Genomic DNA, 18295 nt, shown 5'->3' on the forward strand with positions numbered 1-18295 from the left:
ACGTCGGGAGGATTTTGGGCATGTAACGCGTAGGTAGACAATCTGCAAGGCGTCGTCGACTTTTGGGGAAAACGTTGCTCTCGCTGGAGGTATGCAATCGAAGAATATATGTGTGTGGAGCGTGATTGGAAAGTGGTTTCCAGAAAAACTCTAATGCCTTCGACCATGCTTTGCATCAAATATCCGGATTGTTCGGTCGCCACAAATAGCAATGTTTTCGAAAGAAATTGATTCCTTTCCTAACTATTTTTTCTAAATCTATTTTGGACCACTCATATAGCCCGATAAGTGATAGTTAATTTTTTCCTACAGAAAGAGGATTTTCTATTTTTTTCTTGATTCTTGGAGTTGCTCAGAAGTTATTGTTTGTCTTCATTTTTCTTATAAACCCATTAGAGATTCACCCAATACTACAGATAGAGTTTTTTTATAAATTGAAAAAGTAATTTTTGGTGAAAATCTAGGTGAGAATTGAGGTGATGTCAGAATTCATTCAATATATTGTCCTGAAAAAATAGATATCAGGCCCTATTCTCACAATCACGTCACCTAGTGCATTGAAGAAAATTTCCTTCTAGTCACTGAGTGACGTGACTATGAGATAAGGGCCCATCATAAAACAAAATTAAAAAATTTAAAAGCGAGATAAAAATTATTTTTAAGCATAAATCATACAGTGGAGATAATATATCACAATTAATAGATTAACAAAGGTCATTCGGTTTTTTTAAATGCACTATAATTTACGTCGTCAGTGAACCATAATCCACTACCGAATCCTGGCGAGATAGAAAGAGAAATATTGTATTTCGTAAATATTTTGATCTGATTACGTAAATTCAAAAGATATACGAATTTTTGTTGTTTTTTATATCTCAAAATGAATTTTTTAGGGATTTTCCACTAGTTGAAAATTACTTTTTATTGATTTTGTTTATTTTTGGTTTTTTGTTCAGTTACTTTTCACATTGTTGAGTTTCAAATCTTCAAGAAAAATTAAAATTGAAATAGCTCGTATGTTGAGAATCACTCTGATTTTCTAACAAAATTTTCCCAAAATAATTCTTAAAATTTACAAAAAAAAGTTCAATTTGGAAACATTTGAGGCTAACGAATGTAGAATAACGATCCTTCTTCTTATCCGGTGCAGTGCTCTTTGTGGTCTGTTCCGGAAGCTTTTGACTGCAACACTGTAAGTGTCTTTCTCTTGAGACCTTAACCTTGCGCAAAAAATTTAATGTTTTCTTAAATTGTCAAGCGATGGAAAAGAAGCAAGAATTAATTTTGCACAAAAGAAATAAAAACCCAAATATGATGATCACAATATCCAAACATCTATGTTTTTTTATTTCGATTATAGAAGTTTTAACTCTATGTGCGGGGTCGGGACTCGAACCCAGGTGCACTGCGTACAAGGCAATCGATTTACCAACTACGCTACGCCCACCCCCACCTCTATATGTTCATTACAAACAGATTTCAAGTAATGTTTGTCTGCTGTTCAGAAGATGCCATCGTCGAAGCGGTACCAGAAACTGCGTCAGGCTTTCAAAGCTAATCCAGGAATTTCGGGCAGGGATGTGGGAAGTATTCTTCAAGTTTAGCGCTATCAAGCAATCAAACTGGACCGTAAAGCAAAACTTTATGGCCAAAATCGCGGGTCTGAATGATGTATGATCATGATCTGAACAAATTCAATAAATGCAACAAAAGGCTGATGAAACGTATGTCAAATTTGACTTTAAACAGCTTCCGGGACATAAGTTTAATGTTGCCAAAGATCACTGAGATGTTCCCAAGAAGTATAAAATTGTTGTTACGGACAAGTTTGCCGGAAAAAGTATATCATCTGGCAGTAAATTTGCAGTTATAGCCACAAGACTCCAATTTTCATCACAACCTACAACGAGTTATACATCAATGATGGTCTGAAAAGCGTCTAGCGGCTAATTAGGTATCACCGGGGCTCTCCCCAGTTTTTGCCAGATTTGACGAGTAACCACTACAGTAAGAATGTGCAGTAGCTGTACCGGGATAATGACGTCAACGTACATGAGAATGGGTTGAAACCCCTAACCTCCCGGAATTCCACACAATCGAAGTATATAGGAATTACACCCAAACCAAGTCTATGTACTCTAAATATATAGAATGGAAACATGGCTAAGGATGTTATTTCAATGACTAGATACTGGAAAAAAGCAGCCGGCGATAATGATCAGCAGCTTGTGCAGAAACTAAAGGCAGGTATCGTGCCCAAAGTTCAAATTTTCATTCGAGAGGAATAAAAACCGCAAAAACTCACATTGTGTCTTCAAACCACAATAAATACGCATCATTTTTTTTCTGATAACGTATTATGCTAAATCATACTTCCAAAAATCGCTACCCTTTTAGATTTTAAATTGACCTTGCTTATTGCAGGATACATAAGTCAAATGATAAAAAAATGTTTTAAATTTTTTTTTTCATACTGCTCATACCATAACACAACTTTAATTATTTGTAGAAAAACTTCTTGCATCAATAGTTCACGATTGATGCAAGAAATTTGGTGACGATTATTTTACGCTAAAGATCACGAGAATTTTTTCAAGGAGGTTGAAAATGTTTGATGTTAATTTCTTCTCGATTTAGGAAATAAATGAAACAACGTGAAGTTCAATTACAAAATAAAAGAACTGTTTTACAATCGAATCTCTACCAGAGATCCAACTGAAACATAACTGAAATTTTTTAAGCTGTTAGCCCCCCCCCCCCTAATGGAAAAGGCTGCGCACGCCTATGGCTATCACCGTAATATTATAGAACGTAGTTTTTTATATCATGTTAATCTACAGGTTTTTGGAATCTTTGAAAATCCCTCGGAAATCCCCTGTTCGAAGATCGTGCAAGATGTTTTCATAAGGCGAACTTTTTTCTATATTTTCGTTGATATAAAAGTTCGCAAGCGATCTTTTCTTCTTCCAATATTTGCTTGAACGGAATAATGTTCCCAAACATCGGCACTCTTGAAGTTCACTGACGATTTTTTCCGTAGCGATATTTTATATCATTGAACTTTTTATTAGAAAATCGGCGATGAAAAGATTCTGTTGTGAACATTGATATTTTGATATTTTCCCAACACTACCTTTTTGATAAAACACCTCATTCAAGAAAGTTATAATGAGGAATAATTTATCACACAAAAATCGCTTGTTTAAACTTGAGGAAACACCTTACTTATTACTTGAAAATACGAAAATTTCATAGAGATTCCGACAGATACTACCAGATACCTAATACTTTGTTTTGCTGCTGATATTACGTGCAATGAATCCGTGCATTATAATTACGGTCTAAAATACTAACTGACGCAAAAATCTAGAATACGTATAATAAACATTGTTGCTGCTGACCCATTTATAACATCCTTTTATGGAACACAAGATTCATTGTTCATTTAAAATAAGCGTGAACACTAGTGGCCTTTTTTCTTGACCCCGAAACTGAGCCAATTTATTTCGCTCATTGACGCGCAGAATCCCGGTCCTAGCTCCCATGCTCTTGAAACATTCGCTTTCGCCTGCTGTTTAAACGATTTCCACGCAAAATAATAGACAAATAAACAAATGAATAACGGGTGTACGCTCAATTGTGATGTTCTATGTAAATTAATTATCGTCACAAGCGTATACCGTTTAAAACTTGTAGGATTAAGTTATAATAAAACTATTAATACTTATAACACGAGTTTGCATATCAGGTACCTCTGGTCATTATAAAACTCTCTATACGATGATACGTAAAAAGTTTTCCCAATTTGCTCCGAGGACCGAGTACTTTTAGTTTTGCAGGTAGTGTAACAATACTTTATAAACTCGTTCGCTTTACCAAGCAACTTGTATGAAATCTTCAGTAGAAAATAATATAAGCTTGAAATAAGCCACCGCCATCCACACAACATAACGCAATAACCTGTGCAAATCAAATCAATCTCACTCGCAATGCCGCTTGTAAGACGAAAACAAACCAAAGATCACACGCCAGTGAATACACGCCATTGAATACACGCCAGTGAAACCACGCCAGTGAATACACCACAGCGACTCTGGGGCGCGCGCTGTGGTGACTTTATCTGAGCGCGCCACAGAGAATTTAAAGAGCAAGAGAGCACGGCTATCTCGCACCCAACTACCTCAACACCAGCGCACACTTGAAATCGGTCTATACAGCTCCGAAAGAAAGAGCGTTCTGCTTTTTTCTGTGGTGTGTGATCATTGTATCCTCTGTGAAGGCATCACACTTGCGCGCCAGTGCATCACTAGGGTGAAATGCCATCACTGGTCTCGAGTCAACCAAATTAGACATTTCACTAACAGCACGCAGAAGACGAACCTCTTCGTAAGCAGCTACTATTAGTTCATCATAGTGGCGAATTCATATAAATTGATTTTAAAACGCATGCAACATAATTCGTAGAATGCAGATTATGATATCTAACGGTATCTAGCGATATGTTTCAATGTTCAAAGATGATGTATTTATGATCAAATAACAGCAATTAGCTACTTCATTACACGAGAATCAACTCGTGCGTTTTACTGTCGGAGCAGAGTCATATCTAACACCTCTTCCATCCCGATCGTGTAGATCTTCTTGCATATGTGGATTCGTACTACTCAAGTATTCAATCAATTCAGACATTCCCAAGTTAGTATCTAAGCTGCCCACAACGATACGCTCACGTCGCTATGTTTGAATCACTGGACTAAATAGCTTTCCAGCATAGAAGTTTCCATCATTGAAATATGGTTCTTGAACCAACGCTATACAAGCGTTTCTTTCGCTCGAACTTTAAAAAATCGAGAGGGACTGACCATATGAGGCAATCCACTGTGTGATCAGAATGATCTGGGAAGAAATCCTAGACTATATTTTAAAAGGCACTCGAAGAAGCCATTCAATTCGTGTGTCGCCGTCAAAATGCAAACAATTTTATGCGATTTAAGCTATTATTTACAACGCACTAATCCCGTAATACGATTTTGGTCTCAAATGTTTATATAGTCTCAAATTAAATTACTCCGCATTTAAATCGTGTAACTGCTTCAGATTAAGATTGCCGGAGTTATATTTTCTAACGCTTCCTCAACCTGATTTAAAATGTATGCTGAGAGGTTACCGTTGTGTTGTTAAATTAACAAAGAAACAAACAAACAAACGCCGCCGCTGAAATTTTCCTTTAGCCAAAAAAGGAGAGGCTAAATTCAGAATAGCAAACATAAATACACCAAAGGACTACCTTATAAGTTTACGTGTTTATAGTTTGGAAGTTTTAAACCATCACCAAAACGTCGAACACCTTATGGCCCAAACGTGAAAGGCCTAGTGCAATAATCACAGACCACTATCGACAGCTGGTCAGTACCGTTTCTCATATAGACCACCGAATGCATTACTCACTCGTGAATTGTTCATCCGAGTGACGTCATAGTAAAGGAATTTGATCACCGAAACAGGATGTTGATTCGACGGGAAGCGTTGTTCCTGTAGAGGTTACATGGCTTTTCCAGAGTACATTGCATGTTCCCCGAAAACAAAACAATATTGACGATAGGTCAGTGAATAATAATTAAACTTACCAGCTAGTTGATCTTCCGTGAAATTAGTCTGAGAGAAGGTGACAAAGAAAATGAAGCAGTTAGTAGAAGTTAGCTTCCGCACATTATCGTATAATTTAATTACATATTTACCATTTTGAACAGTAATGAGGATTGCTGGCAGCAAATAAAGGAGCACAAATTATGTCCACGAATCAAATATATTCACTAATTTTACAAATAAGCAAACCGAGCAGGCCGAACACGAACCAGATTCAGAGCAGTTTGACAGCAACGCGATGAATAATTGGGTGTTTCGTTAAGTTTCATATTTCACGCAAAGAGAATAGTGAAAGAGACGCAGAGTGAAAATCAGTCAAAACGGCAACACTCCCTTTACGATGATTTCAACACTAGAATTTGGCAACCGTTTCCAAAGGCAGCACTTTAAATGACTCCTATTATATTTTGAAAACAAACCTTTTGTCGATCGTTGAATTTGTTTATCAAACGATGTGCATTTCGAAACAAAGAGATAAAATAATTCTAAAACTTGTTTTTACTCATACATAGACCCTAGAATGCACCTTACAATCACGATTGCACTAAATTCTGACGAAAATTCAATTTTTTTTTTTATAGATTTACAATACTTATCTCCTCCAACTCAGGCATGAGTAATGTTTATTTACATTGCACGATTGGTTTGCTCAATAAGGTATTTTTGGCTTCACACTATTCGTCTCTTTTCCTATTCTCTTTGATTTCACGGGGCTAACTAACGCAAAGTTAATGTATACCTACACTGAAAAAAAATCGAACTCATTCACATTATGTGTATGTATTCATTTCATAGATTGGCAAGCGCATACGAATCTGATGCTACATTTACTTTAAAATCATTGTAAGGCGCTCTAGAGAACATTTATATTTTTAAAAACATGATACCCAATATATTTCAAATTCTCGACAAACATATGATTACGGCCTAAAAGCCAACTGTCAAAATCCACTTTGAATGGAAATTCCGGACAAACCGTTACGCGCCAATCAGAGATGTTTATAGTAACCGAAAGAAAAATATTTTTTCTTTCATAAAATGTTGTGAACTGTGTTCGGCTAGTAACGGTTTGTCCGGGATTTCCATTCAAAGTGGATTTTGACAGTTGGCTTTTAGGCCGTAATCATATGTTTGTCGAATGCTTCATTTTGAGAATACGCATAATCTCTACGTTCAAAATGTAATCAACAGGACTACCACCTGTCACATTTAATGCATGACGTAACTGTGCAGTGACCAATTGTCACAATTCCTGTTCCAATGCCTTCAACAAAGATGGCCGACACTGCTCAATCCGAGCAGAGTCTGGCAACAAATTGAAAGCTAAACTTGATGTTGTAATGTTCGGCAAACGATTACTCAAGTTGTTGTCGTTTTAACGGTTAAAGATCAAAATGGAGAGCAGCAAAATTGTCCTATGACATCAAACAGAAAACTAATTCTGCTATCAGTGAGCGTAAATTGAAAGCTCATTGATGTCGTGAATTTTGGGAGTTCGATTTACGCTTGCTATCGCGGGAAACTTGGACGAGTGAATGAAGAAAGACTCTGAAATTATTTCGCTCATCAGTAGCAGCCAGTCGGACTGCACACATACATGGGTAAATCATTATACCGATCCCAGCTTCGGGCGCCTGCAACACTTCCCTCTCATTACAATATTGCTCTCGCATGGCCTAGCTCTCAAAAGCAATCTGCGGACATTTTCGTGCCCGTTCGCTTAATATGATACTTTAAAGCATACGAGTGTATCGCAGGTACGAAAGCGAGCGGTGATGTATTTCGCGTATAGAGAAACCATTAAAATGATGTTCGTTTCGGAATCTTGTAGTTTCATTCGGGAATGTCACATTCTCAGTTTTCAGAGAGAGATTTATTTAATCAAAGAATATAGTTAGTGGCCAAATACAAATATAGAAGAAAAGTTCAATTTTGATGTTCGACTTTGCTCGGGAACCTATACCGTCTTACTTGACTTTCGAGGCCAGATTATCCCAAGGTGTTACATGCAAAGATCCCTATGCACACGGGAACCTATACCGTCTTACTTGATTTTCGAGGCCAGATCATCCCAAGGTGTTACATGCAAAGATCCCTATGCACATACCCTGGGCAGACTCCCACGTGCCAGTTCTGTGATCAGACGGCGCACTACGGAAAGCAATGCGCCAAAACAACTAAAGATAACTCATCTGCTACAACCAACACCACCAAACATCCCTCGACATCTGCTGATACACCACAGACAGCTAGCCAATAAATAAATACCGGACAAATGATATTCCACGGTATCCCCAAGCCGATAGTTAACATACCTAGGGAAGAAATAAACAATAAAGAAGACGGCTATAAAAAAGTCACTCGAAAACACAAAAAGCACCAAACAGAACAAACAGAAAACAGCGAGACTCAGAGCAATTCTAGTGACGATGATATGGACGCAAACACGAGCGAGGGAGAAGGCAGACGGAATGAGCAGCAAGCTGCAGATGATGACACGAATTCATGTTTGACAATTCTCGGTGGTTTGTTTACTTTGTCCGTTGCGTGTGCAACGGGTGTTGAGGAGGGGCAAGCACTTTATCTTCAATACAACGCAGTGCCAACAGTCTTACATAATTAGTTACTTTAAGTACCATTAAGTTTCATAAAGTACATTAAGTACCGCAAAAGATTAAAAAAGTACGCGTCAAATTCATTTTACTTTAATTACTGAAACGATTTTAAGTACAGCGCCGTCGTACGTTAAATATGTAACAAATTTTAATTACCGTCAAAATGTACTTTAAATACTTTAAGTACGTACACATCGACATTAATTACATTAAGCAACTTATTAAGTTTAACAGAAGTATTTTTAAATAGTTTCATTGTGTACTTAAATTATATTCAAAATACGTTGGTATTTTCAATACGACGCACTCAAACCTGCTTGTGCTTGCCCCTCGGGTGTTCATCTGTTACATTCGGACTCACGTAACTCCCAGTTCATCCGGCTCATTTTGTAGGGTTATTTAGGTTGATCTAAAACATAATTGCTCACCACCAAGAAAGAAAATTAACACAACCCCTTAGAAAATTTGACAGTTCATAAATTTTCCTGTCGAACGACGAAATCAGGTTCTTCGACAACGATAAACTCAAGATTACTAGGTCCCATATAAACCATTAACAAAAGATTGTTCAGCAACCGTGAACCGGTGAATTCAATAATAGTAGGCTTTTGCTGTCCCCTCGTTAGAGGCGTCGATAATTTTTGGCTAGATGTTGTTGGCTCGAATCAAAACTTGTCGAAAGTAAACAAAGCTCATTCCATAGCGTCAAACTTGCTCTCAGATGGCGAAATCGCTGCAGCGTAGCAGGAAAATTTTTATTTCCCAGATTAAATTTTAGGGAACTTCTTTGTTAAGCTCAGCCGGAATGCTGGCTGGTTCTAATTCGTATTCCGGCTCCAGTGACAAAACCGATTCTAGTTAAAATTGGTTGTTTTACTGCAGCCGGAATACTAATTAGAACCAACCAGTATTCCGGCTCATTTCCGGTTGAACATTACTGGGTTACGGTCACCATCCGATACCCTTCATGAACCTCTGTTTAATGGATACCACTTCGAAGCGGCTTAGCCGTATAACCGAGGCCTAGAAACCGAAGCGGCGTAAAGCCACTGAGGATCCGCCGGGCGAGGTGGTCGCCGACCCGCCGTCGGAAGCAAGCGAACCTGTGATCCACTCGTTTGCCCGGCTTACTCAAACATAGGGGCTATCCCTGCGCAAAAGCGATGTGGCGTAGCCACATTGGGTGGTGGAAACAAAATATAATTGGCAACGCTAGCAAAATCTAAGCACAAATGAACACTCCAGATGAACCTATCATCAATTATATTTCGACGAGTTTTGATTCGAGCCAATAATATGGGCCTAAATTTGTAGAACGCGTCGAAAAATGCTATGGTTACGAATCAAACCAAAGTTGTAGACAATCTTGTTATGAAAGAAACATGTAATCTATACGGACAGTAAAATATATTACAGGTTTGTTTACTTCTAGAGGTCTATTTGTAGAGCATTTACGGCCGAAATTATTGAAGTGAACTCGTCCGTTTCTAACAGTTTGTATCCTAAGCAGGTGTATATCGTAACAATTCCAACTAAGGAAATTCGCAGTTTACCATCGAATTGACTCTATTGACTTTCGTTGCTGAATCTGACGAAAAATATATCAATGGTTAGTTAGCAGACTAATTCACTAATTTAGTTATCAATAGCAGAACGTTATATTACTTTACATATCATCCAATAGGGATCTTTAATTTGGAAAAATTGTGCCAGTTTTTCATATGTATTGGTAGCGGGTGTCCTTACGAGTACACTCATATCATTCTTAAGCCTTAATTATTCTTTTATGATTTTTAAATTTAAAAAAACCAAATTAAATTCAACCAGCAAACTGACAGTTGTCCTACTAAATGACGTATCTGCTAATATCTCGTTCGCCTCATTGTTAACCGGGACAGCACCCCACACAGCATGATCTGGTACTTTGTCAATCCGCTAGCAGCCTGCCATCCCAAGTTTAATCTGCAAACTATGGTAGATCTGATAAGGCAACCTATAGAGTCGTGCAAGTCTCATGGGTTTGGATGTGTTATTATCCTAAAAGGAAACAAACTAAAAAAATGTTTTTTTCAATAGTTTCGGGCCAAAAAATTGAAAAAGGACTGAGATATTAACTCACGGTACTAATCTGCATCAGAATATGCCTTAACCCGCACACCCCTAAAGATCCCTATTACCGAGCTTTGAAAACCTCAAGGTTTGTTTATTTTTCTGCCGAAAATTTCCTTGTTATTTTCACAATAACTCATTGTCATAGATACGACGCAAAGATCGACAATGTTTCGTTTTCGCAAGGCTTCGGTTCAATTTATTATTGAGCTGTCACTCTGACGGGGAACCGGGTTCAGCGAGGGGTCGCATTTGGATGGCACATGAGAATCATCGGACCACTCTATCTTGATAAAACACGATAGATAAACAGCTTCGAGGTTGACAGAATAATTAACCGATTAAGTTGGGTTTCGTCGGTGAATAAATTTCGTTACCATATAGATCTCCAGATTTAATCTGTGTGAATCTGATTCCAGTTTTAAACTACCAACTAATCGATCAGTTTAATTGGCTGAAATAGACCGATTTCAACAGATTTCGTCGGTTATATTTTATCGGTTGTCGCGTCGGCAGACGTCCATGTTAAACCCCCATAAGAGTCGGTACAACAATTGACCGATTAATTGGTGTCATAGTCGACCGATTGTGCCGACGCCAGCCGATTTAAGTACGATTCACATGATACATCAGGCTTCCGTCACCGGTACGGAACGTCAAGATTAGTTACACATTAGTTACATACACGGAACGTTTTGACGTACAGCACGAACAGACACAAGAGAAAAGTATTAAACTTATCCTGACGGAACGGTGACGTTCCGTTGGCGTTGACGGAAACTGATGTATCGTCTGAATCGTCCTTTAGTCGGGGGGAAAATCGGGAGGATTTTCTGTGTCTAGTTACTATATTCATAGTCTCAGTGATTCATAGTAAGGCGGAGACACTGAGCGGAGCCAATTGAACATGTCAAATGCCGGAGCCAATCGAGCATGACGTCACATAACATGTTATTTTCGGATGCACAGTCGTGATTCGCTGATTGGACACTTTTTAACTGGACCGCTTTTTAGTTGGACCTCCGCTAGTTGGACCATTGTCCAACTAAAAAGCATCTGAACGTCAAAATCTCTTGTCAAATTTACTTTGACAATCAATCTGACAATATGTAGAGATGTGAACAGATTATTATATACTGCCAACATCTCCTTTGGAGAGTTTTTGACATTTGTCAGTCGGTCCAACTAGCGAAACAAATTCGTTAGTTGGACAAGGCTGTGGCCCAACCAGCGAATCACGACTGTATATGGAAAAGGTATTGTGATAATGGTGATAATGATTTTACTCTTTCCTTGTATTATCGAGCGTAGAGATACAAAAATAAATATTTTTTTCTGTAACACCAATGAATATTCGCACAAGTATGAAACCACATCATATCTTCAAATTCGTTTTGCTATTCGTACAAGTAAAGTTCTTACTCACAACGTCAACAATGAAACTATTAAGCTCGAGCTTGAACATTTGCATTGGATGCCAGTGTTTTAAATGAATATGATGAATATAGTAACTATATTTCTATGCACTGAAAATAATCGACACGATAAAACCATATGCAATTAAACATTACTTTCATGCGCGTTCTCATGTTAAAAGTACAAGAAATGATTTCCCTTTGAATTTCACATGAAAATCCATTGAAAAACATTTCATTTGGTATTTCAAATTAAATTCAAACAAATTCCCCGTGAATATGACATATTTATCCTTTGAATGTTAATTGCCATGCTATTTCAGTCGTAAAGTATGAGCTTTCCACATGACTTTCGCATGAAAAACATGTAGTGCATTTCTACATGTAAAACAATTGATTTCACCGATCCTTCTGCCAATGAAATCTATAAGCAAAACAAAGTGATATTCACGTGTAATTCATTTGGAATTTTTAGTCCATGGTATTTCTTATGATGTTGATGTGCTTTTCTTCATTTGAAAACCATATTTCCCACACTCGAATGGATATTCAAGTGGCAACCGTGTGCATTTCATGTGTTTGTGGATTAAAATAATTCAATAGATTTCCACATGATGTAAAAGTGTTAAGTTTTTTCAGTGTGGGGAAGGAACGAAAAGCAGTGTGCCCAGAATAGTCGACTGAAAATGATATTCGATTGTTTATTTTTTATCGGTTTCAAATTATAAATTGAATTGCATCTATGAAATGTACACGGATACGAAAAACTACCAAAAGTTGAGCTCTTTTGACTCAATATCGGGGTATCGTGGAATAACGTAAAATTAGGTAAACCGTGTTGAAGGTAGTTTCTTCTTAGCCACAGCAAAAATCACAACTCATTGACAAGTTTTTTATACTCAACCTTGAGTTAAATATACTTAAATTTAAGTTTAAGTTAGCTAATTTTGAGTATACCTCAAACAACTCAAAAGTACTTTGTTCCATGGAAGACCTCGACTGAGTCGAATCTCTCTCTTTGTTTTTGACAACACTAATAAGTGCGAAAGCGACGCGAAATTCAAAACTACCTAAATTTAAGTAAAAAGAACTTATTCTGTGTTGTTTTATTTTTCCGTGCACACCATTTTCAAAATGGCGAATGACCCTTGAGGTTAAGCCGTAATAAATAAATAAAAAATACTTGCTCAATGGCTTTAATTGTATTAAGTACAACATAAATATTTTTAAATAATTTAATTGTTTACTTTAAGTACATTCAAAATACGCAAGTTAGACACAATTCTTGGAAAAAAAAATCTACTAAAATTTCATCTGCACCCACTGTGCATTTATGAACACAAAACTTAACGAATATGTAAATGGTGACAGATGCTGGAAAAAAAAACAGCTGACAGTTTGCGAATCCGAGAATAGTTGGATTCTGTTTGACAATGTTTTGTTGTTTTTCAAGTGCCTTTGAATGAAGCGGGTGAACTGTTTGCGTGAACTGCCTGTTTTGTGTGAGGCTGAGGTTTCGTTTCGTTGGTTAAATCAAAATATCTGATAACAGCTCAAGAGATTTTTGTGTCCGCATAAGAAAAATTTGTGTAGCTCTTACTTAGCTTAACTGTTGCCGAACTCGCCTCGTATTTATGTATCGCTGAAGTTACGTGTATTCGGGTGTTAATTCAGGTTCGACTTCGCCTAAAATTGTGTGCTTTTCAATCGCGTTTATTGCGTTGTGGCTGTGTGAAAAAAAACGATCAACATTCGTGGACAGTGATGAATAATGGAATGTTCCAAGACTGGCCGTAGAAAACTGTGTTTATTGATTGATGTCAGTACCCTTTTCTATTATTAAGTCAGACTAGACGTTGACGGAACAAAATTGTATAGAGTGATTGTTTTATGTTTCTGATCTTGTGTGAAGGTTCGGAACATCTTATCCGATTTTAATGGTTCCAAACAGTTTGCTGGTTGTCAGAAAACAATGTATGTGAAAATGCCTTTCCAACGAGCTACATAGGCATACCGTATAAATAAGTAATTTTGTTAGTGATAACGAGAACCTGGGTTGAAACTTTTTCAGGTCAGGTGAACATTTGATTCAAGCATATTTTATGTATACGATTTTTCAATATGTAGGAATTAACTAAAACATCCGAATAATTAACAATCAACACCAAAATGGCTCAGTGTGGGTGAATGTTATTTTCGAAAAAAAATCACTGGCATTCCAAGTGGTTTTCTTTTGGTGCTGCGTTTTTGTCGTAATTGTAATTATAACTTATTAGCTCACGGTACCCTTATACCTTATGCCAAGCAAAAATGCATGAATCCCTGTAAAAACAGCTGACTTTTTGAAAATTACTTAAAAGCGAGTATCACAGCTAGGTGGGTTTTATAAACTAGTCGTCGCATGTTTGAGCCTGGACCGGGATGGATTGAGGCATATGATAACTTTTTAATCGGCTGCGAATTCTGTCGAAAATAGAAGTACAAGCTCCACAACGGTATGTAATTTAAAGGCTTTGTTTTTTAAATTAAGCTGTGTTTTGCAAAAAAAGCCTATGGAGGTAAAATTCACATTCCCTCGCGCACGATCACTGTCTAGCGATGAATATGATACCATCTGAATGCAACCGTTGGTCTGATAACTGATGTGTGGAGCCGGCGAGTAATTTTTCGTTTTTAGTTTTTTCCATAGAGACTAGAGAGTGGAACGGTATAAAATTAACCAACTTAAATTTCGCGTAGCAGGACATTGTTAATGCTAAATAAATTACAATTTCTTTAATTTGACATTAAAAAATTGAACACCATGCATATCGTAGGTGTAAACGTATGAAATGTTGGCTCTATATTGTCGCTGTTTTGCTATCTTATGACAAATGCCATTTTGGGGTAAACTGAGTTAGATATACCACATTACTTGTCTAAAAATCTCTACAATGTGGCGTTTTTAGAATTTTGACATTTTGCTTGGTTGCTGAGATATAGCGAAAAACGTGCTCAGAAATTTTTAACGGTCTGTTTCGGCCAGATCTAGCTTCCTATCACTACGTTACCGTTGGATCGGGAAAGGTGTATTTCGAACAACGTGCAAGTCATATTCAAAAGTACAAAAACCTTTCAAACTCGCCAAAGCTGAATCTAATTAAAAAATATTCGACAATCGTTAACTAGAACATCAAGGAAACTCAGAAAATAGAATCTTTGTATCCTAAGAATACAGAACAAAACTTGAAAATGTGCACCTTTTTTAAAACAATTATAAATTTATTCATTTAATTTTAAAACCGGTTGGTTTTGGGGAGATCTCGCTCCTTTAATTGTTGTCATTTCGGGACATTTTTTCGCTGGAAAAGTGTGCCAAATGACCTTTGGATAGTCGGACATCATGGAATACGCCGGAGAAAATAGATTCCCGGTATGTGACGATCCGAAAAAAGCGTTTCTTGGAGGTTTTTCTTCCCCGCTTAAGCATCGTCAGGAGCGAAAAACCTCTGCGCCCGCCGTTCAGCACTGCTGTACGAACGCTGTTGCTGCGAACGAGAGTGTGAGAAGCACGAAGCTATTGCGAAAGTGAGACGTACAAATCCACTGAAAAGTGCGTATGCACACTACACGGAGAGCTTCATCGACGGCAAGTTCGGTCTGCCCATCTCTCGTTTTTTCTGCTGTGGAACTTGTGCGTTGGGCGTATTCAGTCTGTTCACTCGTTAGTGCTTACTATGGGTATATTCTAGCGTGTGCATGGGAATCGCGGCGGAGTGTGAGCGACAGGAGTGAGGGTTTTGCGGGCTCTTTATGTTTTTATTTTTCGGTGCAAACTGAGAAACAAATTTTTTATCCAAAACGACATATCTACAATGAGTGACTGTCTCTGTTTACTTTCTCTTTCAATTTTTAAGGCGTCACTTTTCACTTATTTTACAGTACAGATCGAAAGACGGTGGTTTTGACTAGCATATTATGCAAACAGTTAAGGGATAAATGTTTAAGCGACCGAATTATTAACAAGAGAAAGTAAACAATGAGAGTCACTCATTGTAGATGTCTTTTTGAAAAAAAGCCTCAAGAAATATGCAGTTTGCATGTTTTCTATTTCCGTTTCTGCTGTGATTTTTATGCATTCTCTGGAATGTACTTCTGGTGAGTATTCGGCGAGGGTACGGACCAAGTATGTCCAATGCGTGTAAATAAATATGCTCAAGAAAGGATTTATTCGAAATCAACTTGGATCATCTGCTAGAGCCCATAAAACTGCCAACTATCAATTTTCAAATCGACAAAATCGGGTCAAAAGCTGATAAAATCGAGGGTATATAAAATCGGGTCTTCATTGTAACACAAAATAGAACAATAACCGCAGTTTATTTGTGACTCATTTTGTGAAATACGTGTGACTATCGATTTTGATCTTGCAAGTGTATTGTTTTGGTATATCACTACGTATATTTCGATGATTGTCATACACTAATACCAGGTCAATTGAAAGTCATGGTGAAATCGAATAGTCCGATTACAGTTAGCTCAATTTAAAACATCTTTCGCTTCAGAGATACAGATAAAAATCTTCACAATATCTTACAGTAGTACAAACAAACAAATCCATATTAACTTTTGAAAAGGGCCAATAAGATTTGTAAATAAACTTTTGCTTTGCCGATTTCTCATAATTTGCTACATTTTCCATGTAGAACACATTTGAAATTGCTTCTATGAAGGGTAAAGATGTGGATTAATGTGTATTTGGCATGAAATTCCACACTGCAGTGGAGTAATGAGGAAAACAAGTTTGTTTACAAAAATCTCTTAAACCCTGTTGAGGCAGTGGTCAGCTTTTTTCGTCCGCATCCCTTATCCACCAATTTTTATAAAGTGATTCATCAGCAGTGTTATCTTTGAAAATAAACCACCTTGGTTATGTAACTAATTTTTTCCAATCTTTTTTAAATTGCAAATAATTGAGCAATCTTCATTTCGTTATATTCTGAATAGCACATATTTTATCGTATGTAATTTTAAATGTACTTTCATGTGATGGCCTTGTAAGGGAACACGTATCCGTCGGTTGATGCCAATCGAGCTGACATTTCTTTAGACTGAGCAAATCATAACCTCTTCGATTCACGGAATAGCTTGTGAGAAAAATCTATCTGGGATTGTGAGCTGGACTCGTTTTCGGTTGAGGTAAAAACTATGCATGATAGCTCCGCTTTGTGCTAAAAAGATCCTATGTCAAATTCAACTGAGCTGAAGAACAGTACAGAAGAATCGATTAACTTTTATGAGCTAAACCATTCGAACCTCAAATCTACATTCAAAAATAAATCGTATTCTTTCTACCTTAAAAATTAATTGTGGTTCTCATCTATCACACCTTACACGTACATTTTATCGTCGTCCGGTTAGTCCTAATACTTAAATCACCAGTTACGTCTTTGCACATGACACATCGTCGCTGTTGGTCTATTTTATGACAAACGCCATTTTGGGGTATACTGAGTTAGATATGTGACATTACTTTTCTAAAAAAAATTCTACAAGGTGGTGTTTTCAGAATTTTGAAATTCTGCTTGCTTACTGATACGTAACGAAAAACGCGTTGAGAATTTGTGAGGTTTTTGCTTCGAATCACTGTGTCTTGGGATTGTTTCAAGTTATCTTGAAGTTTAAGATGTTTTTCTGTGTAAAAATGTCGGAGGAACACAATTGCATAATAATTTTCAAAATAAAGATACACGAATAGTGAGAAAAATACAGTTTTAGTTTTAAACTGGAAATATATTTGGCGACACTGTAACCAAAAATTACTATTTTTCTAGATTTCTTGACCAATTTCCTTCAAAATGCATCTCATTTGGATGAAATTTTGTTCCAGCATAGGTAATTATGTTCCCTACCTACCGTCAAAAATTCAAGTTGGGACCTTTTAAGGAAAAAAGTTATTTGAAAAAAACTTTTCCTTGTCCAAACTGATTTTTTCTTCAGTGTATTTTTATCGAAAACTGAACCAATGGAAGCCATAATCATTTCAGACTCCAATAAAACTTGGTTTGTGAGAATATGTTGTCTAATTTAGCAACAAATCATATTTTTATTAAGGGGTTAACTACTTGTTCATTTTTCGTATAGTCGATTTTTTTTTATTACTTTATCTGAAAGTACAACTCCTTGAGAATGTTTTCCCAAATTTTTATAGAGATCCGAGAAATAGACCGAAAGTTACAGCGCTTCCAAGCGCGCTTCGTCTACCAAGAGCAGTGGTAATTTGAAATTTTAAACTCGATTATCTCGAAATGTCGTTTTACTAAAAATGATTTTTCCGTGATCATGATTGCCTAAAATCCACTTAATAAATTTTCTTATTTTTTTCTATTGATCGCAATTAATTTTTCCCGTGGTTTAACGATTCGTTTTTATTCATAAATTTTTGTTTCAAGGATAAGAATATATTAATACAATTTTTAGAGCTTAAACCAGCGTTTTTTACTAAAAACGTTCTCGAATGCAGGAAAAAAT

The 18295-nt window shown here is 36.9% G+C and overlaps 2 protein-coding genes across 2 annotated transcripts in view; one reads left to right on the top strand and one right to left on the bottom strand.

The window, feature by feature from the left end:
* The window catches only part of LOC131678897 (myosin-2 essential light chain), a 70093-nt gene extending 64198 nt beyond the window's left edge, over positions 1–5895 (bottom strand). The window contains exons 1-2 of the mRNA XM_058959322.1: positions 5739–5895; positions 5628–5655 (exon numbers count right to left, since the gene is read on the bottom strand). Of these exons, the coding sequence (XP_058815305.1) occupies positions 5628–5655; positions 5739–5741 (31 nt within the window). The 5' untranslated portion in view covers positions 5742–5895. The remainder of the gene's footprint in view (positions 1–5627; positions 5656–5738) is intronic.
* A 7409-nt stretch (positions 5896–13304) lies between these two features.
* LOC131678898 (F-box/LRR-repeat protein 20) overlaps positions 13305–18295 on the top strand; it is a 75189-nt gene continuing 70198 nt past the window's right edge. The window contains exon 1 of the mRNA XM_058959323.1: positions 13305–13604. The gene's annotated coding sequence lies outside the window, so the exon portion shown is untranslated. The remainder of the gene's footprint in view (positions 13605–18295) is intronic.

This window comes from Topomyia yanbarensis, chromosome 2, assembly GCF_030247195.1.
Source record: "Topomyia yanbarensis strain Yona2022 chromosome 2, ASM3024719v1, whole genome shotgun sequence".
Classification (NCBI taxonomy): domain Eukaryota; kingdom Metazoa; phylum Arthropoda; class Insecta; order Diptera; family Culicidae; genus Topomyia; species Topomyia yanbarensis.